The sequence below is a fragment of the Colossoma macropomum genome, unplaced genomic scaffold (genome assembly GCF_904425465.1).
Source record: "Colossoma macropomum unplaced genomic scaffold, Colossoma_macropomum, whole genome shotgun sequence".
Lineage (NCBI taxonomy): Eukaryota > Metazoa > Chordata > Actinopteri > Characiformes > Serrasalmidae > Colossoma > Colossoma macropomum.
This window is the reverse complement of record NW_023494796.1, coordinates 6,765,682-6,791,173: the sequence shown is the minus strand read 5'-3', so window position 1 is coordinate 6,791,173 and position 25,492 is coordinate 6,765,682. Positions and strand designations below refer to the sequence as shown.

The 25,492-nt window shown below is 38.2% G+C and overlaps 1 protein-coding gene across 1 annotated transcript in view; it reads left to right on the top strand.

Moving 5' to 3' along the window:
* Positions 1–18,815, top strand: part of LOC118816469 (NACHT, LRR and PYD domains-containing protein 12-like) — a 45,948-nt gene extending 27,133 nt beyond the window's left edge. Inside the window, exons 7-11 of the mRNA XM_036582871.1 lie at positions 14,836–15,009; positions 15,548–15,721; positions 16,902–17,075; positions 18,118–18,164; positions 18,274–18,815. Coding sequence (XP_036438764.1) covers positions 14,836–15,009; positions 15,548–15,721; positions 16,902–17,075; positions 18,118–18,164; positions 18,274–18,815 — 1,111 coding nt within the window. The remainder of the gene's footprint in view (positions 1–14,835; positions 15,010–15,547; positions 15,722–16,901; positions 17,076–18,117; positions 18,165–18,273) is intronic.
* The last annotated feature ends 6,677 nt before the right edge of the window (positions 18,816–25,492 follow it).

Here is a 25,492-nt window from a genome sequence, read left to right as displayed (position 1 = left end):
TTAAATAACATGCATTCTTTTGGTTTGGCCTTTAAGAAAAGCTTACTTAATTGTGTCAAAATAACGTAGATTAATAATGTGATTTTTAGTGACAGTCCTGCTGTCCATCAGCTCACTGAATGTTAACTTCCATTTATATGTCTAAATCTCTACAGAGTAAACACACTTATAGCAGTGACCTGCCACTTGCTGTTAATACACAAAAGTGTGCTATACTGGTTTTGCTGGAACTTACAGCTGCTTTCGATATTGTCAACCACAACTTATAGGGACAGTGCTAAGCTGTTTTAAGTCCTATCTTTTTGATAGGACTTTTACAGTACATGTTGGTAATTTCCATTCCTTTACTTCTACCATCAGTTGTGGAGTTCCTCAAGGATCCATTTTAGGTCCAGTGCTGTTTTCATTATACATGATTCCATTGCAAAAGATCACTGGAAAGTATGATATTCAATTCCATTGTTATGCCGATGACACACAGCTGTATCTCCCCTTGCAGCATAAAGACCCATGTTCACTCAAATGGCTGAATGAATGTCTATATGAAATTAATTGTTAATTGGAGGGCATTTTTCTCCAAATAAATGAAGATAAAAATGAAGTAACCCTCTGTGGCTCCCCCAGGCATATCAATCTTTTAATAAATAATCTTTGTAGACTGTTGGAATATGCGAAACCTAAGGTAAAAAACCTTGGGGTAATATTTTACCCTAATCAAGTTTGATAAACAAATTAACTGTTATCAGGAGTTCCTTCTACCAACTACCATCTTTACTTCTGAAAGACTCAGCCTCTCTGGAATGCTTTTTCATACCCAATCATGTTACTAATCTGTTGCCAATTAACCACCAGGTGTTTTTTGGCATCACACAACTTTTTTTCCAGCCTTTTATTGCCCCATCCTGACTTTTTTGGAACATTTTTTTTGGTTATTGCCATCAAAGTCTAAATAGGCATATATTTTTCAAAAACCAATTAAATTTCTCAGTTTCAACATTTGATATGTTGTCTTTGTACTATTTTAAATGAAATATAGGGTTTAAATGATTTAAACAGACCATTACAATAATAATAACTCAAACATATATAAAAGTCTCACTTGGAGTAAAAGAAGCTAACTAGACTAGCAGCGTGATCAAGAGCTAACCAGCCTAGCAGTGTGATGTAGTGCTTATTAACCTAGCAATAATCTAGAGCCAACTAGCTTAGCAGTGTGATGTCATGATAACTAGCCTAGCAGTGTGAGCCAGAGCTTACTAGTCTAGCATTGTGAGGTAGTGCTAACTTATCAGGATAATATAGTGCTAATTAACTTATCAGTGTGATTTAGAGCTAACTAGCCTATCAGTGTGGTTTAGTGCTAACTAGCCTAGCAGTGCGACTGTGAGCTAACTAAAAGTGTGATTAATGGGAGTGTTCCGTAAATTGGTAATGGAGCTAAAGCACTAGCAGTGTCATGTCAGTGTTAATAATAATAATAATAATAATAATAATAATAAATAATAAAGTCTGAAGTGTTTCATACTATGATGATTTTTTTTATTATTTATTTTATTTTACTTTTATGTGAACTGTAAGGTCTGAAGAGTGTTTTATACTGTAATGATCTGTTTTATTCTTTATTTCAGTTTTGATTTATTTGATTTGATTTATTTTATTTTTGATTTAATATTAATTTTAACGAATGTATAAATGTGTGTGTTTGTTCTTCAGGGTGGATTATGGAGGGAAGATCAGGATGAAACCAGGACCACAGAAATGTAACACGCACACACACACACACACACACACACACATATTGATTAAAATTCTCTCTGTGACCTCTCTAATTTGTTTGTGTGTGTGTTTTTACAGATGTGTGTGATCTCACTCTGGATCCAAACACAGTGAATAGATTCCTCTCTCTGTCTGGGAGGAACAGAAAGGTGGAGTGGGTCTTGCAGGGTCAGCGTTATCCAGATCATCCAGAGAGATTTGATTGCTGGCTGCAGGTTCTGAGTGTGGAGAGTCTAACTGGACGTTGTTACTGGGAGGTTCAGTGGAGTGGAAACATTGGCATATCAGTATCATATAAAGGAATCAGGAGGAAAGGACTCAGTACTGACTGTGAGTTTGGAAACAATAATCACTCCTGGAGTCTGTACTGCACTAATAACAGATACTCTGTCAGACACAATAAACAGGAAACTGTCCTACCTGCCCCTCCCTCCCCCTCTAACAGAGTAGGAGTGTATCTGGACTGGGTGTCCGGGGTCCTGTCCTTCTACACCATCTCCCCAGACACACACACACTGACCCACCTACACACATTCACCACCACATTTGCTGAACCGCTCCACGCTGGATTTAGACTTTTATATAAATCCTCAGTGAGTCTGTGTGATCTCGAATAACCTCTACACACAGAGAGAGAGAGAGAGAGAGAGAGAGACAGAGAGAAAGAGAGAGAGAGAGAGGCAGAGACAAAGAGAGACAGACAGACAGAGAGAAAGAGGAGACTGTTAAAAATGTGTTGGTTGTTTCAGTTTGATCTCAACCTGTAAGTATAAGACAAATCAAACCTTTCATTGGTTAAATTATTCAAAACAAATAAAAGAGAATAAAAGTAAACTCTTGTGAGTTCAGATCAAGATTCACTGAACAAAACAGAGACACATGACCATGTGACCATATGAGATACATTTCAGATTTGCTGTTACAGAAACAAACACACACATTTATCATACATCATTTTTGAAACAAAATTTCATCAAGTTCTGGCATGTCAACCGTGTCCGAGTCCCTATGAAAAGCCACAGAGCTTCATTAAGCTACGCAATTATGGCTCGTTTATACATCAATTAGACATCAGTTTTCTTCCTAGGATAAACTTGAGATGCTATTTCAACATCAGCAATATGTATTTTACCTGCAGAGATCAGAGTATAACCAAATAAATAAATCAAAGACTCTTCTTGGTTATATCTAATCATGGCAGTTACATCTGTGAATAAGCGCTTAATCATTACAGGAATCCTAACATCATTCTGTCAGTTCAAAAGTTTGTACAGCACCACCTCCATGAAACTACTGCTTTCACTGTTATTGCACAGATTTAGGTAAAGTGCATATTTTGTTAAATGATTAATCTCTCCAATTTCATGACATGCAATACTTTTGACCACCAATTTGTAAATAACACGTAATTTTCACTTGTATCTTATTTTTTGAGATAACATCTTGAATATCTAGATTTGCCTAATATCTTGACACATGTTGTACATGTAAATTGTAATAAACGTACCAAATATTGCTTGAAAAAAGACTCTGGTTTTCATTCAAATAGATGACCAGGCTTTTTATGATGCAATCCCTCCTGATGTCAATGACATCACACTACAACAGAGGAAAAAAATCAAGATAGAATTGTAAATTATATGCCAACTTGTTACACAATATTGCTGCCATACATATTTTATGTGTAAGAAAATGGGAACTGATTCACTCGAAGTTAAATAAGTAACTATTTTCACGTTCTCTGTCGAGTCTCTTAGTTACTTGACATTGTGTTTGTAACACGCTGTTCTGTGTGTGTGTGTTGTGTTTATGAAGGAGCTGCTTTTTTAATTGAATCAATATAATTTTCGGTTGCACAGCTAATTAGGAATGGTAGTGAACGCTCCGTGTGGAGTCTTGTAGCTCACCTGGTAGAGAGAGAAAATTTTTAGTCAGAACTTTAACTGGAGACAAAAATCACTATTATTCACTGCATTGCTGGTCATGTACAAACAGTAAGAGATCTGCAGCAGAGTGTATTTTTAGATCCACTGATGATGTAATGAGACTGAAATGAGCTCCAACCGATTTCTCTCTTTCTAAAGAATAATAAAAAGTTCAGCCATATTGTGGTTCAGTCCGGACTGAGACAGAGTGAGTTCAGCTCTGTAATGCTGTAAAATGCTCCAGTGGGAGAAGATACTCTGAAATGAAGATGAAGTGATGTTTTCTTCTGTAGATCTGCTGTAAATGAACACAGATGAAGATGGACTTGGATTTTCTCACTGAAGACGTCTAGACAAACCTCAGAAAAGGTAACAGTGCTTTCAGTTTAATAAAAGCTCTATAAGGTTAGAATAAATGCAAACATCAATATAGTAAAACCTATATATAACTTAGAAAACAAGTAAACATAAATACAGTAAAAGCTCTATAACATTACAATAACCACAAATCATCATACAGTAAAAACACTAACATTACAATAATTGCAAATTATCATAAATACAGTAAAAACTCAATAACTTCAGAATAAGCACTAACAATGATAATTATTATCATGATGATGATGATAACATTAAAATGAGCACAAATAAACAAATACAGTAAAAACACTATAACATTAGAATAAAACACAAATAATCAAATTTATGATTTAGTCTCTTAGCTGACTGGAGACATTCCAAATTCTTGTGATCTGCAAACATGAGGAATGGATGTTTAGCCCCCTCCAACCAGTGATGCCACTCCTCAATTGCCAGTTTCATGACTAGTAAATAATCTCCAATGCTGTAATTGCATTCCATTGGAGTGAGCTTATGGCAATAAAATGCTACAGGATGTAACTTAACCCACACGCTGAGAAAGAACAGCTCCGACGCCAATATCTGAGACATCCACCTCAATTACAAAAGGCTGGGTAGGGTCTGGGTGTTTTATAACTGTAGCAGACATAAACGCAGACTTTAACAAGTCAAAAGCCTTCTCAGCTTGGGGGTTCCAGACTAGCTGTTTAGCATTACCCTTAAGAAGTGTTGTTAATGGTGCAGCAATAGAGCTGTACCCACGAGTAAATCTACAGTAAAAATTTGTAAATCCAAGAAAATGCTGTAAGCCCTTGATGGAAGTGAGTATTGGCCAATGCAGAACAGCGTCAATTTGAGTCACCCATAATTATTCCCCCAGAACTGATTATGTACTCTAAAAAACAATGTTTACTAAATGAAATTCACATTTCTTGCCTTTAACATACAAGTGGTTCTCCAACAATCTGGCTAAGACCTGACAGACATGACTGATTAAGATATCAATCAATGTAGGCAATGACAAATTTGCCTAACACGTCTCTAAGTACATCGTTAATGAAGGCCTGGAAGATAGAAGGAGCGTTCAAAAGACTGGCATAACTAAGTACTCATAGTGCCCCCTGGTGGTGATGACAGCGGTTTTTCATTCATCACCTTCTTTAATTCTGATGACACTGTAGGTACTTTGTAGAACTACCTTAGTGAAAATAGTGGCTCCTCTAAGCTGTTCCAAAGCTGCCAGCACTAGAGGCAAGGATACAGGTAAGTCTTGGTAACTTGGTTGAGTCCTCTATAGTCAACATACGGTCTTAGTCCTCCTTCCTTCTTCTTCACAAAAAAGAACCCAGTGGGTTAAGTAGAAGGACAGATGAACCCTTGAGCCAAGCTTTTCTGAATATAATCCTCCATGTCTCTGTTCTCCTCCTGAGAAAAGGGGTAAACTCTAGATTTTGGGGGAACAGCACCCTCAATAAGGTCAATGCAGCAATCATACTCATGGTGAGGAGAAAGTTCAGTAGCCTTGTTTTTACTAAAGACTTCTTTTAAGACCTCAAATTATTAGGATTTTCAATGGATGTAGAGTTTATAGCTAGTCTGGGAAGTTCAAGACATTGTTCAGGACAAAAAGAGGACCAACTAAGGATCTCATGGTCTGACTAGGAAATGTTGGGATTATGTTTATATAGCCAGGGCAGGCCTAAAATAACTGAATATGGAGAAGTGTTCCGAAAAAAAGCTGATCTGTTCCCTGTGAGGAGCGCTGGCATACATGGTGACAGGTTGAGTGAGCATATCGATGATTCCCTCTCCAATTGGGTCTCCATCCACAGCTGATAAACAAAGAAATGCCTGAATGGTCTCTACTGGAAGCTGGAGTTGCTCCAAAAGGGACTTGTGGATCAGAGTTGATTAGAGCTGAACATACATAGACAGAATTTAGGCATCACAAAGTCACAGGCAGTGAGATCAGAAAGGAAATGCAAGCGGTTTCAGAACTGGGGGCTGAGTTACTGAAAAAAAAATCAAACATTGCAACAAAAACCTGCAACACTGGTCTGGTGTACCATCATACTTATCTGGCTTGCTAACAGGAAACAACTAGCAGTGGTAGACTCACCAGTATTCATTCTCTAATCGAGTGCTGATCTTTTTCAAATTGTGAGCTACAGAAGTTAACTGTTGTTGCTCACTCTGCTGTTGTGTAAGGGAGCCTACAGAATGAGTAACAGACTTGAATAGCTGATGGTGTTAACTTAAAATAGCACCCTGATTACTTACAGCTGACATGATTTCCTTAATATTCGCTGTCTGCATGTTGGCGAATTATTCTGTAGTACTGGGTTGAGGTATTAGACACTCATGGATAAAAGATAAACCATAAGGTTCATCAAAAGAAGAATGAACTGAAGTACCAGGGTTGACACCAGACCAGGTCAACAACCAGGTAAACCAAACAATACATGGGTGAAGATGATAACAGAGTCGAATAAACCAGAGAGGGTTGTAACCAAAAAGCAAACATGCACAGATAGATTAAGCCAAAAGAAGATACAAGAACCAGTAATGGGGAAACAACGCAAGGTGATGAACAGAACAAAAATCAGATGAAAGAACGGTATGGTATGCACTGACAAATCACAGGCAATACTTCGCAAAGACAAGGTTCAAACAGACAGGTTTATATACAGGGAAATACAGGTGATGATAATCAGGGTTCAGGTGACAGTGATCTGCTGGGTGGCTTGTGATTGGCTGGTGGAGTCATGTGACTGACAGAAAAATTCTGAGAAGTGTAGTCCATAATGGCATGAGAGTCCGAATTAGAGCCAGGAAGCATGACGCAGAGAGAGAGAGAGAGAGAGGAAGAAAGTCGATGTTTTGTTCAGGTTGCTTGGAATATTGTCTGGATGTTGATCCAGGAGATGAGTCTTTTAAAGAAGGACTTGATTGCTTCATTTTTGTTGACCACCTTTTTCAAAGTTTGACTGAGTTTGTTTTAGTATTCTTGAACAATTTAGGCTACAATTAAAGAACAGCTCAGACTAATGAAAAGATTGTGGTTTTAGTGTGAGGGAGTGTCAGGGGTCAAAGGTTGTACATGAAAAAAGGGGTGAGGATTCGTTAAGAAGAAAGTGTTTTTACATCATATGGTATTTTAACCGAGTGCTGTGGGATATCATGCACTTGGGGTCAGTTTATTATAGATACAGTGGAAGTGAATCATGTGTAATGAAATACTTAGAACAGTAGATCATACAAAGGACACTCTTTTGGAAGAATCTGGACACTTACACTTTGTGTGAAACAGAAGAACAGTGAGTCATCACTATGCATCAGTGGACTTTCACACGCTGAGTTTCCAGTTTTCACTTAGAACAGACTGTTTGGATTTGCTCATCTCCTAATCACACCTGTTCAGCCAGGAAGCTCAGGAGAGCGCTGTGATTGGTCCAGTAAAACCTCACTCCACCCTCTTCACCCTGTAAAACACCTTCCAGGACTTCCTTTGTGGTGGAGAACTAATCCAATCCAAAAAGGTTTACAGTGAAAGTAAAACCTTCAGCAGCATCTGTCCGGTAAAGAGAACATCATAAACAGAGACAGAACTACATTTCAGAGCACTTCACTACTTGTGTGTGTGTGTTTACAGGATTAGGTATAATCAAAAGGCAGAGCCATGACCTCCAAAATGAGCTTCTCTGAAGAACAGCACTCACAGAAAGCTGAGAGGTGAGAGAATCATGTGATCTGATGTAAAGACTGTATGTTCTCATCTACACCAACACGCAGGGACGTTTGTAGATGACGTCTGATATTGGTTGTGTTTTAGACTGGATCAGGGTCAGAGATCTGACTCACCTGAACCCAGCAGTGTGTCCATGAAGAGTGAGCACTCAATGGACAAAGACACACAGTTCAGAAGGTATACCAGTTCTATTAAACTCAGGTAAGAATGATGTGAACTCCAGTGATCTTGAAGAGTAAATGGATTGAGAACTTGTAGTTTCTGAGAGATATCAAAATAAGGAAAGCACAGAAAACTGTTTTACTGCCTGAGGTACGTCATTCTGTGTGATGTAACTCTGCATGTAGAATAAGAGTATTTACATATTATGTCAGTGGTCCCCAAACTGTGGTACATGTTCTCCTAGGGGTTCTTCAAGTGATGATGGGAGTACATAAAAAAAAAATCTGACGTTTGATGTTTACACTCCTGATTGAGTTCCTTTTTTGAAACTGCTAAGAGCTGAGTTTAATCTAAAGCTAATGCCATATTTGTGGTGTGAATGTGTGAGTGACGAGTGAGTGGAACATTTATAACATCCAGCAACTCTCTCAACCTGCTCCTTTTTTGAGGACCCAAACAAATTGCCCTCACTTGTGTAGGGACTTAAAATGACAGTACAACAACTAGAGGAATTATACTCCATAGTAGGGGTGGGAATCTTTAGGCACCTCACGATTCAATTCGATTACGATTCAGAGGGCTGCGATGCGATTATAAAACGATTATCGATGCATCACGATGCATCTTTTTTTTTCTATACATGATTTCTATTTTCTTACTGTCTGAGGACTTGGTAGTTTTAAAAAAAAGTATTTGTAATGATCCATATTGCATTTACGTCCAATATCTTTTATTAATAAATCAAATGGAAGTGATGTGGCAAGTGAACTAGAAGGCTCTCATTCACTGCTCTGGTTTGGAGCACATGAGACGCTGCTGCCACTCATCTGCGATAAAATGCGCTGTTACGATGAAATAAGGTCCAGTGGTAATGGATGACCACGCAGCACATTATATATTCTTTAGTGATTTCGTAACTTCGGTTTTGGTCTTGTGATGTGGAGCGCGAAAGACTGCAGGTCATGTAGCAACGAGGTTTCGCCTGCCTAGTAGCGAACGAAAAACGAAAAGAGAAAGACAGAAGAACATGTGGAGATGAACGGACTTATTCGCATTTATAAGCAGCGCACTTGGTTTCCTGGTACATTAAATCTGCAACGAGAGACTGTCACACACTAAAAAGTTGCGAAGATGAAGTCGCTTCTCTTTCTAATTTTCCTGTTCCACCTTAAATGGTGCCGCAATTACATTCGGCATCTCAGTCAGAATTTAAGGTGAAACTGGGAAGTTCAGCAAGAAGCTGGAGAATGAGAAGCGACTTCAGCCTCGTAAAACAATGGAAAGCTCAAAGACATTTTACAAGAAACTATTCACCTTTTGAGGAAAAGTTTTCTGGTGGAGGAAAGCGGCTATAGCTAAAGCTTAAAAGCAGAGCAGAGTAAGTCCGCGTTTTCGTTTATATTGTTTAGCCTATAATAGGACATTAGCACATACTGAGACATGCTGGACATTAAAAGTTGTGGCTCCCAAGTTGGTTTGATTTTTATTGAAAGGACAAAATGTCTCTTCTTAACATTTGTGTTGTGACTCCTGACCTAACCTAGCTTTTAATGCAGAGGCAGCCGGTTGGATTTCTCGGTCATCCAGGTGTGTTTTTGTTATCTGCTGCCACAGACTGTCTGGGCGCTGCACTTACCCACTTCCAAGTTCCGCCCTGCGTTCCGTCAACATTACGTTATAAATTAAATATTTTGAAAATCGATTTTTGACATTTGTGAATCCATTCAGAATCGTTCACGTCTGTATCGCGATGCATCCAAGAATCGATTTTTTCCCGCACCCCTACTCCACAGCAAAGACAGAAATCAAATATATCAAATACCTCATTTTCAATCAGCTAAACATTTCTTTCAGATTTTCGTTTCCTTCACATTGAGAGGGTTTTGTTGTAGAGAAGAGGGAGAGATCAGGAAAAGAGATTATTACAGAGGGAGGCCTTCTGGATTTGTGAACTTTTGTCTTAGTTCTTTAAATGGTATGGATGAGGATCTCAGTCTCAATTGTTTTTATAAAGAAAGCTAGATTTTATCAGTGTGTTTTCTTTAGAAATGGTTTTTGATGTTTATGTGTTTGATTTCTATCTTTGGTATGGAGTATATCCTCTAGATGTTGTCCTGTCACTTTAAGTAGTCCTTCACCGAACCTACGCCAGTAAAAGCAATTTGTTTGGGGCTTCAAAAAAGAAGTAGGCTAAAAAGTTGCTTCATGAGTATCAATGACAGTAAAAAGACAATCTTTTACCTGGTTTGTGTCAGGTTTTTGTACTCTATTTAATAAATAATACATTAATTTTTTTCTTTGCCAGACTAGTCAGATTTTTCACTGTTCTAGAGAGACTGTTGGGTGAAGCAGAGACAGGAGTGATCCCCAAGACTCTGACTCAAATGTTCACCCACTTTCTGATCTTTCAGATAAAACACAAGGTCCAAAAGTACCATGAAAACTGTGATATTGATCCTCAGCAGACCAGAGAGACTATTCTGGCACTGGGAGAACTGGCTTTCCAACAGCTGGAAAAAGGAAACCTGATCTTCTATGAGGAAGACCTGAGACAGTGTGGCATTGATGTCAGAGAAGTGTCAGTGTACTCAGGAGTTTGTACACAGATCTTCAGAGAGGAGTTTGGGCTGCACCTAGGGAAGGTGTTCAGCTTTGTGCACCTGAGTGTTCAGGAGTTTTTCGCTGCTTTATTTGCATTTCTCTCTTTCATCAGCAGAGATGGAGCAAAACAGCTGACCACTGACCTCTCTAGTATTTTAAAAGAATCCAAAATGTCAGACTTCCTCAAGTCTGCAGTGGACAAGGCCTTACAGCGTGAGAATGGACACCTGGACCTTTTCCTCCGCTTCCTTCTGGGCCTCTCACTGGAGTCCAGTCAGATTCTTTTACAAGGCCTGCTCACACAGACAGGAAGCAGCTCTCACAGCAAAGAGGAAATAGTCCAGCACATCAAGGAGAAGATCAGGGAGAATCCCTCTCCAGAGAAAACAATCAGTCTGTTCCACTGTCTGAATGAACTGAATGATCATTCTCTGGTTCAGGAAGTCCAATCATACCTGAACAGAGGAGGTTCCAGTGGTCTAAGTGGAACTAAACTCTCTCCTGCTGAGTGGTCAGCTGTAGCGTTTGTGATGCTGAATTCAGAAGAGGAACTGGATGAGTTTGACCTGAGGAAATATGATCCATCTGAAAAATGTCTTCTGAGGCTGCTGCCAGTGGTCAAAACATCAAAAAAAGCTTTGTGAGTACCACATTGTTTTTTCAATGTAAATTGGGATCAATGGATTCTACTTTTATATGTATTGATTTCTCTTTCTTTTCATGATATTTTCATGTTACTGTCCAAGTTAATAAGTCAGAGACATTTTTTGATCCAATCTGAAGGATCTGTCATGGTTTCCTGGGCTAGGATCTGCACTTTACTGTTTCTGCCTCTTCTCTCTTGTCTCCTTATAATCTTTGCTCGGCCTGCTTATTATGTTTGTAACCACTCCATGGGCGCCGACTTGGGTTAAACATTGAGAGGGTATTTTGACTAATTCTAGTTCAGCATTTTCCTGGAGCCTGCTTTTGTGGTTGGTGCACTGTTCAATTTTATGCTAATGAAGAGCACAATATTAGGTGCAGCTTTACCTCACTGATGTTTACTAACAGCAATACAAAAGGGATTTTAAGCATTGATTTTTTTAGGGATGGATTCAGAGGCCATACATAGTTTCTTGAACATTGAAACTGCAGAAATAAAAAATAAACAACAAATAAAATCATTCAAGTGTTGACAAACTAAGATCATCAGAAGAATCAGAAAAACTAAGATGATAAAGCTAATTTGATGCAGTCACTCTGCTCTTGCTCTAGTCTCTTGGAACTTTATGAGCATAGTCAGTAATACCTCACTGGTATACCCTTTTTTGCTGTGGTAAGTCAATACCGGCATGATAGAATTTTTTGATAAATGTAGCCATCTCTACATATTTAAAATCTGTGGCTTCAGTCTATTCCTTGCCATCACATATGTTTCAGACTGTTGAATGCGGGGGAGTAAAGCCTCAGTGTTCCTCCATTGTTGGAGCCTATCTAACAAGTTGTAATGATTGTTATTGCTAACCTCTTAATTTTGTTTACTGAGTATTATTAAGTTGTGTGAACAGTCCTGCCTTTTATATCGTTAGTTCTTGCATTTTCCCTGTTGTGTTGTTCCTTGTTTCAACTTGTTCTTTAGTTTTAACCCTATGAAAACAAAAATCTAGTCAGTGATTCATTCCAAGCTTTTGGTAGTGTTACCTTCAACTCAGAATAGTTGATTTACTTGGAAATATGTGTCTGTTGCATACTTCACCTGTGAAATATGTGTGACTTTTCTGTAAGAAAAGAAGAGAAGAGAGGGCAAAAGCCATATTTAAACTTTATACCAGCATTATAAGAGTGCCACTCCTGGACAAAATTATCTAGTAGCTGTAAAGGGGCAGTCGTGGGCCAGAGGGAACCAGCCTTGTGACCAGGTTGCTGGTTTGATCACCTGAGCTGACAGTACATGACTGAAATGCTCTGGAGCAAGGCACCTAACCCCCAACTGCTCCCTGGGCGCCGTGGATAGAGCTGCCCACCACTCTGGGCAAGTGTGCACACTGCCCCTAGTGTGTGTGTGTGTGTGTGTGTGTGTGTGTGTGTGTGTGTGTGTGTGCGTGTGCATGCTCACTAGTGTGTATGTGGTGTTTCACTGCATAGATTTCCTAATAAGGGTCACTTAACTTAAAGTTTGTACCTAAATATTAAACTATTTTCCTCCCCATTTTGGAGTGGTGTTTTGAGAGAAAGGTATGAGGCAATTCTTGGAACCTCACTCCAATGTAAACTAAAAGAAACATACAGAACAAAAAAGGATATAAATAATAAAATATGATTGCACTTGATGCTTCCATACATGATAATACTAAAAAACTGGATCAGCATATGGAATTGTAGCTTTCTATGAGCTGTCTTGATTCCTATCACTGTATAAAAAGAAAAGGTACATGCTGCCTTTAATGTTAGATCCTCTGCAATATGATCTGTGTACATACATTAAGAATAAAACTCACATTGCTACGTAAACACTTACAATTGATGTGGAATTATCATCACTTAATTATATCACTCGGTTAATTTAATGACATAAGAACAGTTATCACAGGTGGGGAGGGGATCTCCCATTAGCTTCAGTTTAACAAACAATACCTCTGGGGTTCAGGTGAATTGCCAGTAATAGATTTAAAAAAAATGAACAAAAAATGTATTATCACAATTATGCATAAGAAACATATTTAAAAAAAAAATTAAATGCAGAGTCCAATGCCATCCACGAGTCCAACAAAGAAAAACAGAATAAAATTGTCCCAAAGTCCTCTCTGACTGCAGCACCTTCAGTCAGTCATGACATTTTAATCATTTTAATCAGATAATTATGGTTTTGGTTTTAGTCTAGTTTTAGTCAATGGAAATTTCAGTCTAGTGTAACTCAATTAAATTTCTAAAATATTTAGTCTGATTTTAGTCATGCATTTTTAAAAGTTTCACTATTTTAGAGGTATTACGTTTTACAAGAGCTATACAAAACAAGGGTTATAGTGTTAAAAAGCCAATGATAGCATGAAGCCACGCAAATGTTGCCATTCTGATTGCGGTGCTGGCAAAAATTAGATTATCAGAGGAGAGCTATATCAGTATAGACTGTTTAAGATCCACATTTAATATCAATACATTTACAATGCTCTAGTTATTACTCACTAAGTAATAGTTAATAATTAAAATGGCAGCATGTATATATGCAAAAGAAAAGGTGTTATGGTTAATTTACATATTTAAAACTAACTACCATGTAATAATTAAGTTGCTATTTAAAGGATGCTGTTATTTTGTTGTATTAAAAATATGCATCATGGTCCTTGCTGCCTCACTACAGAATCAAGATCAGAGCAAATCCAAGTACATTCACTGGATTAGGTATCTGCTATATTAAATGAATGATTCTCATATGAAAATTCCAGTAATGTCTGTAGGCATTTGAGATTGTTGGTGTTTAATAGCAGAGGCTGTATTTTGGCAACCCTCCCAAACAGCTTCTGGCTATGCATGTGTCATCTGATTATATTCTGCAATTCTCTAGCTGTGATCCTTGGAAATTCTTTGGTCACTCAAACGTTTCCCAGTAGATTCCTACATATTCATCTGCTTTAAACTTGTCAATTATTGCCCTGATAGTGGAAATGGGCATTTTAGTAATGGTTTAGCCATTTTTTTTAGCCATTTCCTAATTTATGCAGCTCAAAAATGTTTTGTCACATATCATTGCTGTATTCTCTGGTGATGGATAATTAAGAGAATCTGACCTGTGTATCTCTTCATGTTTGTACACCAGTGAAACAAAATCTTTTTACAGCCTATGTTTACCAGGGGTCTATAAATCAAGGCATGTTTGGTGTCCAAAGTTTTATGTATAATATCTTATTGTAAATAAAATATTATCCATTCTAAATAACATTAACCGCATCTATCCAAGATTTTTATTTTTTTAATCTACTACACACAAAAGATATTTTTGGGGTTGAAATGACTATTCATATTATCCATATTATTCAGCTGCTGAATAATATTACTAAGCATTCTGCACACATCACACCAATTGTCCATCAGCAAAATGATTAAATATTTTTTAATTGTAGTAAAGGAAAAACAACTTTGAATATGAGAAAGAAATATTTGGCTACAACATCTGTGTACTTATATCTAGATAAAAAGAAAATGTAACATGAAGAGTAATCCCACTCCATTTTTATTCCCCTTATTTAAACTGTACTATGTACTGTATTTACTCTGCCTTTACAGACTAGCTGATTGTAATCTCACTGCAATGTCCTGTGAAAAACTGTCATCAGCTCTACATTTAGTTAATTCCTCCCTTAAAGAGCTGGACCTCAGTAACAATGACCTGCAGGATTCAGGAGTGGAGCTGCTGTCTGCTGGACTGAAGAGTTCACACTGTAAACTGGAGAGACTCAGGTGAGTTTTCTGCAAAGTGGATCTTTAATGATAAATGTTAAGCACTTACATTTAAAATGTTTTTCAGAAACGAGCATTCATACATTCAAAGTTGTCAGCTTTTGGCGAAATTTGCCATTTTGGATGATAAATACACTACACTGTAAAAGTGGAACAGGGTAGAAGTTAATTTAAAGTGTTTTGTGAGATTTAAAATATGTCAAACTGCTTGTTAGCAGAGAAAGTACATGTTTAGGTTGATCTGACAAAATATTTTTGCAGTATCAATAGACTCCTCTTATTCAAAGTTCAGTTGCTAAGATTCTTACATACACTAAGTGTTCTGCACACATCATACCAATAATACATCAGCAGCATGATGAATGTAATTTCTAAGGAATTGTAATTGTTAAGCAACTTTAAATGAAACTCTTGAAGAACTATCAGGGTTTTATCATCTGCTGTATTTATTTCTAAATAAAGGAACACAAGGAAAGTAATGTCTGTCCATTCTCCTGATTTAAATGCACCATGTTCTGTATTTACTCTGTCTATGCAGACTTGCTATATGTAATCTCACCACAACATCCTGTAAAAAACTGTCATCAGCTCTACAAAAAGTAAACTCCTCCCTTAAAGAACTGGACCTCAGTAACAATGACCTGCAAGATTCAGGAGTGGAGCTGCTGTCTGCTGGACTGAAGAGTTCACACTGTAAACTGGAGATACTCAGGTGAGCTTTCTGTATATTAGGTCTTTAATAATAAATAATAAGCTTACATTTATTATATGACTGTTTTTCAGGAATGTATTTTCAGGAATGAATTTCTAACTAGGTTTTGTACCTCTGCTACGTGGGCTGACTGATTTCTGTCTGAGATTAGCTCAATCAATATTTTGTCATTTGTAATTTTTATGATGGTTTAAGTATCATGTGCAAGTACACAGTTGTGTGGGTAAAGGGAGTAGAAGATGGGACTCCTGTGGTGTGCCAGTGCTCAGTGCTATTGTAAAGGAAAGGTGGGTACCATCTGTGGGCAGTCTGGTAGAAAGTCCAGAGCTCAAACCTTGGTTATATAGTTTGGAGGATATCTTGCTGGGGATCACAGTATTAAAAGCAGAGCTGTAGTTGATGAATAACATAACATTCTGATGTTTGTACCCTGTTTTTAAAGATGAGTCAGGACAGTGTAAAGTGCAATGGATATGCAACGTTGTTATGTAACGGAATACAAGTGTTGGGAATACATCTGAAAATTACAGAAATTAAGTACATATGATCATCTGAAGTTACATTTTGTAAATGCAGTATTCAGAAAACAGTTACCTTTAAAATTGTGGGTGAATACTTTTAAAATACTTAAACTAAATTTATATAAATACTAATCTTTATACTATCTTTAAATCTAACTATACTATATAAAGACTATCTATAGCACAATTTTAAAAACAGCTTTACAAATACTGTTCTCACTTTTATACTTTTTAGATTTTGTTATGGAGATATCGTGAATTGTTTGCTTAGTTCATGAGATGGTAGTTGGACTATGGGAGCAGCAGTGAGCTGAAGCAACTGAAGCAGGCTGAGCCTGAGTGAACTGAGAGCCAAAATAATGTTGAGAATTTTAATCTCTGTTTTGTCCTTATTTAACTGAGGAAAATGATGTGCCCCATATATTGGCAGAGAGAGTCTGTTGGACTGTAATGATATGGTGAGAGAGTGAGGAATAGCTGTGTATCATCTACATAACTATGGTAACCATTGTTGTCATTCTTTTGGAGTCATGGGGGTGAAGAGCAAAAAGAAGGTTGTCCTATCATTTTTTAATTCCAGTCCAGCTTAGCTGAGCACCATCCAGCCTTAAAATAGTATGTAAATGCCATCTCTTACTCTTTTTCCTTCCTTCCTGCAGATTGTCTGGTTGTATGATTACAGAAGAAGGCTGTTCTTCTTTGGCTTCAGCTCTGAAATCAAACCCCTCTCACCTGAGAGAACTGGATCTGACCTATAATCACCCAAGAGAGTCTGGAGTGAAGCTTCTCTGTGATCTACTGGAGGATCCACACTACACACTGGAGAAACTACAGTGAGTTATTGACTTACTGCCTCTATACAAAGACTGACTGTAAGTATACATATTATACACATTACTGACCATAATATTTTACTGTATATGTGTTTGTCTTTATGATAAGGTGGTGAATTTGAAATGTTTTTCTGAACATGACTATAACTAGCATGAGGACACTGAGGTCTGGAGCTCAGTAGTTTTGAAACCGTTTATGAGATTTAATGTAAATAAAGTGATGAGACTGCACAATCAGCAGTGACTGGTTCTCAGCTGACCTCAGAACAGTTGTGGTTTGGTCATAGACTTAACTGCCTACTTTATAAACATCTAGAAATAAACAATACATATTTGACACACATCTCTTATCAGGGATTACAGTGTCATATCAGTTGTCTAATTATTAACCAGAATATATTTTATTATATGTACATATTGGACAAAACTTTAAGCTCTTAGAAAATGACACATCTCAGTAATTCACTGTGATAATTTGTGTACTAGGCTTGGGCAGTATAACGATTAGTTCGTCCCTGCACAACCTTACATTGCCACGATGGTGATGGTAATATTGAAAATTATATTAAATCACTAATTGTTAGTTTTTTTTTTCTTGTTAGTTTTGCATTTACTATTAGGAAGCTTGTTAGAATAGTTTTTTAAACAGGCTTTGTGACCTTGTGATGAACCCATCTGTTGTGACCGTAATTAAAGAATATGGCAACCAATAACAGCTCCAGCTGAGTGGCAGCTGTCGTAGTCAGCCAGATCTGGCTGAGTTGTTTTGGACACAAACCCAGCACTGAAGAATTCTATAAAAACCGAGAGCACTAATTTCTCTCAGCTGTATTTTGTATTCAGTTGAGCTGTGTGTGTTTGTGTTTTATACGTAATGATCTGTTTTATTCTTTATTTTAGTTTAGTTTTATCTGTACCGTAAGGTCTGAGGAGTGTTTTATATCATAATGATCTGTTTTATTCTTTATTTTAGTTTAGTTTTATCTGGACTGTAAGGCCTGAAGTGTATAAATGTGTATGAAATGTGTGTGATTGTTCTTAGGGTGGATCATGGAGGGAAGATCAGGATGAAACCAGGACTAAAGAAATGTAAAACACACACACACACACACACACACACACACACACACACTGCATAAATTAAAATTCTCTCTATGTTTTCTGTGATCTGTGTGTGTGTGTGTTTGTGTGTTTACAGATGTGTGTGATCTCACTCTGGATCCAAACACAGTGAACAGTGAACTCTATCTATATAAGAGTAACAAAAAGGTGGAGTGGGTATGGAAGGATCAGCGTTATCCAGGTCATCCAGACAGATTTGATGTCTGGTCTCAGGTTCTGAGTGTGGAGAGTCTGACTGGACGCTATTACTGGGAGGTTCAGTGGAGTGAAGGAGTTGAAATATCAGTATCATACAGAGGAATCAGGAGGAAAGGAGGCAGAGATGACTGTGGGTTTGGATTTAATAATCAGTCATGGAGTCTGAACTGCATCACAAACAGTTACTCTGTCTGGCACAATAAAAAAAGAACTGACCTACCTGCCCTCCCCTCCCCCTCTAACAGATTAGGAGTGTATCTGGACTGGGAGTCTGGCACTCTGTCCTTCTACACCATCTCCCCTAACACACACACACTAACCCACCTACACACATTCACCACCACATTCACTGAGCCACTCTACGCTGGGTTTGGAGTTTATTATACTCATTCCTCAGTGAGTCTTTGTGAGATAGAATAATCTCTACAGAGAGAGAGAGAGCGACAGAGAGCGAGAGAGAGAGACAGAGAGAGAATTTTTTGAGTGGCCTTGCTTTTGTGCTACCAGTCACAACAGAGATTCTTGATGGGGTGGATCCTGGCTTATACTGCATATAAATTTGAGTTTGGACACTTCGGTCTCAAAGATCTTGTGTCAATTTTCCACTGATGACAAGTGAGGACTGCTGGGCTTGTTGCTGGGGCAGTAGTCTCAGAACTTTATCAGTTGGTGAACAAGGCCGTGGAGGGTGAGTTGGTGTGCTGGCAGATGGGGGTAGAAGAGCTGGTCATTTTTTAGGTGAGGCTTTAGGGCTGGCTGAAACAGAGAGAGAAAGCCTAGTCCCAACACACACAAGTTCCTCTGTCTTTGCAGAAAAGCCCAGATAGGGTGAGAATGAGATGGTTGAGGAAGAGGCTGAGTCATGAATGTGATTTAGGTCATCACATTTTGTCAGCTCCATACAGTGTTCATCCTCAGGTCTTTTGTCAGCATAGTATGAGCCGTCTAGTATCCGTACGTGGAGAAGGCTGAACTGTTTTTTCCTCTGAGGGTTGCTAATGGCACAGCTGCTGGGAGTCCTCTTGGGGTGATGAATAGGGAAGTTCATCATGGGTTTCAGATGGCTGAGGTTGTGGCATATCAATCTTTTTCCATGTTGAGTGTCATGTGGGTGTTCTCATAGGGCTGAGACGAAATAGCCCAGTCATCCTGGATGAGACTGGATTCCTGTGTGTTGACTTCAGGAGAGGGAACAAACAGATGTTAAAGGGAGAAACTAAGATTTTCCTAGTAGTTTTACCTTGAGTCTGTTTGGGTGAATGCTGTGTCTAGAGAGAAAAAATCCTGTGCCCCCAAAACAGGTTAAAGTTGTCTATGTAGCTCAGCCCCTTTAAGCTACAGGTTCTCTGAAACCATGTATTCAGTGCCAGCAGATGTAAAAACGTAATCTCAGTAAGCTGGCAGCGTCCTGTAGCATTTACTGGAATTGACGAAGCTAATGTCAATTTTAGGGAAACGCTCCATTTGGATTTGAGCTTTGTCTCTACTGTAGAACATTTGGTTGAGACTGCTGGTGGCTGTTTCTGGTGTAAAGGCTCTGTACGGTGGTTCTGTTTAAGGTCCACTGTATGTGCTATAGCTAGCACATGCTGCTGCCCTGTTTAAGTTGTTTGACTCACCGCTACACAGCTGCATGGTCTTGATTTGCCAAGAGTTCTGGAAACACATTGAGAATTCTGGTTTCGAGTTTGACAGTTTTCTGAAGATGTCTGTGGCAGTTTGAGCAGCAGGAACAGCTAGAGTCCTTTGGAGCCATGCTGGTCAAAAACAAGAAAAATATCTGCTTTTGGCTACATAGTACTCTTGACCTTTCTATATATTTAACAAGATCAAACACTGAAAGATAGCAGAGCTAAGCAAAGAAGCATCTGAATAGCACAACGCAGTCTTAAAACAGATTGACATTTTTATTTTATATTAAAGATTTAGAAGATGTGTTTATTCTTTGCTAATACAGATTGAGAAGTTATTTATTCTTTATTAATAAACATGGAGATGTGTTTATTTTTTTAATAAAGACTGAGAATGTATTTCTTTATTCATATAGATTGAGAAGATAATTTTTTATTCCTTGTTAATAAAGACATGTTTTTATTCTTTATTAATACAGATTGAGATGTGTTTATTCTTTATTAATAAAGATCTAAAGAGAAACCTGTGAGAAGAAACGCAGACTGATAAAGCTGATGACAATTTATAGATTAAACATGCTGTCAGCTGCAGTTTGGGGTAAAGCATGAGACACAACCAAATTAAATAAATACTAATTAGTATAATATTATAATTAGTTAATATATTAGTTAATCATTTTGTATTATAGCTATTAGATCAGTATTTCATATTTATCACAACACACACACAATAACTACTGTTTACACATTTCTGTACATGAGAGTCCACTAAAGGAGAATTCCACCCATTTTTTCAAAACTCCCCCATAATTCAATGTGTCAGATGTAAACAGAGTGATTCAGAGTGGTTTGATGTGAAAGGGTTCAGATTTCTTTACAGTGGTGGTGATAGGAACCGTGCGTCACCATGACTTCCACACAATTGCAGCTATTTTATTTACAATCCAAAACCATCAGTGAACCTACACGTGTCTTCTGAGCTTTTACATAGAATGTTGATGATGGTAAAAAGTGGAAAATCTGAAATAATATATTTTCTTTGGGGACTATTTTGCCTACCCTGCATTTATCCCTCCACTATGAATGGAGTTTAAACTATATTTTAGGCCAAGTGATCACATCAGAGCCATCGTAAAACAATGTCTCAGACATCAGGTAGTCAATTCATAACCATTTCATGTAATAACTTTCTGTGAGGGAGCTTTTAGAGGTGGACTTCAGTAAGTTTGTCTAAAATGGAGCATTTCACACTAAATCACTCTGAATGACTCTGCTGCTGGGGTTACTCTACTATCCACTAAAATTAGTTCACTTTACTGTACAGATCATGCAGATTTATTACCTCCAAACAATTCAGTACAGTTACTGAACAAGTTGGAGCTTAAATAACTTTATATATGAGTTATAGTTCCTTTGATCTCCAGTGATATCCAGTGATCCAGAGTCCACTGAGCTGCTGTCTCTACTTTCACACTCTGATTAATCTTTAATTAGTCAGAGTAACTAGATTAACTCAGAAACTCAGGATTAGACGAGGAATAATGTGTTACTAGATTTGTATCAGTAACTTAAAAAATAGTAAAGTAACACACAAATCTGAGTGAGGTTATTTATGATGTTTTACAGGGATCCTCAGTGGGGGTCTCTACAGTGTTTTGTTTTTCTTACCCTCGTTCTGATATCCATCCTTATTCCCGCACTGCTCTCTGGATGAACAAATAAGCTCCGTAACCTGATAGCTCACTATTTAGCAGGCAAACTAGCTTGAGTGTTTGCACTGAGTCATGGGTAAAGTTGGTCAGAATCACCACATTATCATCTGACTGTCACGCGTTTCAATGAAGTGGATAAGAAACTGAGAGGAGAGAAAAATCAGTTTAAGTGAAATTGCAGTGTGTGTGTCACATGCTCATGTACTGTCTTAAATTATAGAACTACAAAATTACAGCATAATTCAATCACTCAGAAATAAACAGCATCTATAAATAAGCATCTGACATGGGCAAAAAAGTACTGCTCTCCTAACACCAAGGGCTGAACAAAAAAAATCCATCCCTGTGCATTTTCCCCAGTAGAGCAGAACTACAGCATTGGGGACAAGGAACTGGAGTCACTGGCTGGAGGGGGCCAAACCTGCTCTACATACAACAGGCCAAGCGACAGAACCCCTGATGGCCCAGTGGGCTTTCTTTTTTGGTCACTTCCACTTCCTCTTTTTTCCGCATTAGCTGGGTTCCTACCCCCAGGACTGATTTGCTGATTCCAGCACCTTCATGGTCTCACATCTCCTTGGACTTCGTGATGTGCCTACCGCCTATATTAAGCAAGTATGAGAAAACATTTCACTTTTAAAACTATAGCAGTGTCTCCTCAGTTGCCAAATGCTTACAGAGTGTTGTTAGAAGAGGAGGTGACACAACACAGCAGTGAACATGCAGCGTTGCAACTTTTTTGGAACATGCTGGCATCAAATTCAAAACGGGCATATATATATAATTTCTCAGTTTCAACATTTGATGTGTTGTCTTTGTATTATTTTGAATTAAATATAGGATTTAAATATTTGCACATAATTGCATTGTGTTTTTATTTACATTTTTCACAGCATCACAACTTTTTTGGAAGTGGGGTTGTGATATGCAAGTAGGAGAAATTAATTATAACAGTTACGTTTGTAGAAGTAAGGTAAAAAATACCCGGCCTCTCTGCAGTGGTTACAATGTACTCAGTTTCTGAATTAGCTTTGTAGGGCACCAGGTTTGTGGAGCTTAACTGTGTGTTTTGAATTTTATGCTTGATTCTTTCAATTTTTATTGAAGAAATTCATAAAATCATTGCTGCTCTTGGCTGATGGCATCTGGGGTTCAGTAGCTGTTTGGTTTTTAGTCAATTTAGAAATTGTGGTAAATAATAAATTAGGATTAATCTTATTATTTTCAATTAAAGAGATAGCGTGCTGCAGTAATTGCTCTTCTATAGTCTATAAGGCTATCCCTCCAGGCGGACTGGAACACTTCTAGTTTAGTCACGCATGATTTTTGCCCTAATTGTCTGACAGTCTGTTTTAACGTTTGAGTATGTTTATTGTACCATGGGGCAAGAATGAAAAGTATCCTCTAAGCATTCAGTCATCCTATCTAATTTGGTAGGTTCAGAGGACAGCTGATAGATGCTGACAGACAAGTAAATTAATTTCATATGACATTAGGTAATAATCTGAGATAGATTTGCTCTGGAGGATAATGGCTAAATGATCTACGTTTACACCAAAGGTCAAAATTAAGTCAAGAGTGTGTTCGCAATAATGACAGAACTATATAACATTTTCAGTGAAACTAACAGCCCCTGGATAGACACAAATGCCTTACTTAGTGGATCCTGTGGTTTATCCAAGTGGATATTAAAATCTCCAACAACAATAATTACTTTATTTGAGAATGTCATTAAACTTGATAGAAAGTCAGCAAATTCCTGTAAGTACTCAGAGTACCCCCTGTGGTCTGTAGATTGTAATTAGTGAAAGTGAATTCTTATTTGTCCCAAGATCACTTGTTTTAAGAAAAAGAATGTCAGAAGAAGAGAATTTGTAGCCCACTTTCTGAGTAATGTCTAAATCATTTGTATAAATGATTGCTATACCTCCACACCAGCCGCTTAAGTGAGGGCTATGAACATTATTGTAGCCTGTGGGGGTGGCTTCATTTAGAGCAAAGTTTTCGTCAGGTCTATACCACGTTTCTGTGAGGCACAGAGCATCAAAATCATGATCAGTAATAAGTTAATTTACAATGACCGCCTTAGATGTGAGAGGTCTTGTCTTAAGAAGTTTTAGCCCAAAGGTGCTATCATTGCAAATTGGTTTAACTCGTCTGATATTGATTAGTAGAAAAGGTTTTCTGAAATTTTGTTTGATTCAGGAAACAGACACAGTCTCAATTGCAAGGAGCGTCTGTGGCATCTCAAGGCAGACAGCAGATAGTTGGTTTAGCCTGTCTGTCTGTCTGCTGCCTGGCCACGGTCCTGGTGTAACATGGTCATTCTGAGACAGGATCAAACTCAGACCTCCTTGTGGAGGAGGCTAGTGTAAACTCAGTGAGCCACCACTGGAGAACAAGGGTGGGACTCAAGTGCAGGGCACAACATACAGAGGACTCAAGAAAGAGATCTGAGACTAAACTCAAGGAGCCTCTACCAAAATTACCAGCCAGCCTGCTGCCAGAACTCTGAAACACCAGGACTGAGCACAAGACTCTGGGTGAGCTTGGCTTATGAAGGGTGGACATGGCTGGCCAGGTTACCACATGTGGCCCAGCCCGGGGCTGGTCCCCAACACCTGGTTTGTCAGCAACTGACTGTCTCACACTGGTGGCTATCTAAGAAACTATATGCTATGCTAAAAGAAAAGAGGGGTGGATCCTGACCAGGCTTGCCCTTAAAGGTAGACCAATTATCTACAAAGCCCATTTTGTTTTCTGTGCACCACTTGGAAAACCAGCAGCTCAGTGGCCATAACCTGCTGTAGATTTTGGTGCCATATCAAAGTGGGATAGGGCCAGAGCATATTATGGCATTGGACGTTGTCTGTGCTAATTCACATGTATCTTTAATATTAGCATTACTTATTTCAGACTGCTGCAGATGAACATCTTTAGTATCTACATGAATGACTATCCTCAAATACCTATGGCTAGCTAACAGCTTCAGGTTCCCTCTAATGTTCGGTGCCTTGGCTCTGAGTATACAGCTAACTGCTACTGGCACCCCTGAAGGAGAAGCTATGTTCATGTGCTGTAAAATGGAATCACCTATAACCAGAGCTCTTTCAATAGGGCTGCGTTCAGCCCCAACAAAACATAGCAAAAAGTTTATTTAAATGGAAACGGTGGTGTGTTGAACATTCCGTTGTGTTATATAAGTGTTGCGATGATGGGAGTTGCGGAGGCAATTCTTGTCATTCTTATTGAAGAATTTTCAGAGCTTGATGAAACAGGTTTAATACTTCAAAAACATATACTTCTAACATCTTCAACAGTTGCGTACACCAAGCTGGAGCTTATCAGGATCCATTGTGTCCACTGCCTTTTTAATACGGCACGGTTTTGTAGTGGGTTACTTTAAGTCAGATTTACTACAGTTAAGCAACACACTAGCTCTATCTAGGCTCAAAAGAGAGGGAACAGTAAGCAGAGTAGGCAATACGCTTATAAATGCTAATGAATTGGATTTTTCACAGAGTGCACATGTAGCTTTAGTTTGTTCAAAGAACACAGCCATTCAAAATGAATTTAAATTTAAACTTCCTAGTAACCAAAAGTTTAAATGGGTTACAATTTATTTACACATCACTGCTGATTTTGTAACACCTCTGACACGCCCATCAAACCAGAGAAAATATACCTCAAAGCCCGCTGCACACCATTTTAAACCATTGTTACAAAACATGTTGTTCAACCCGGAAACCAAAGC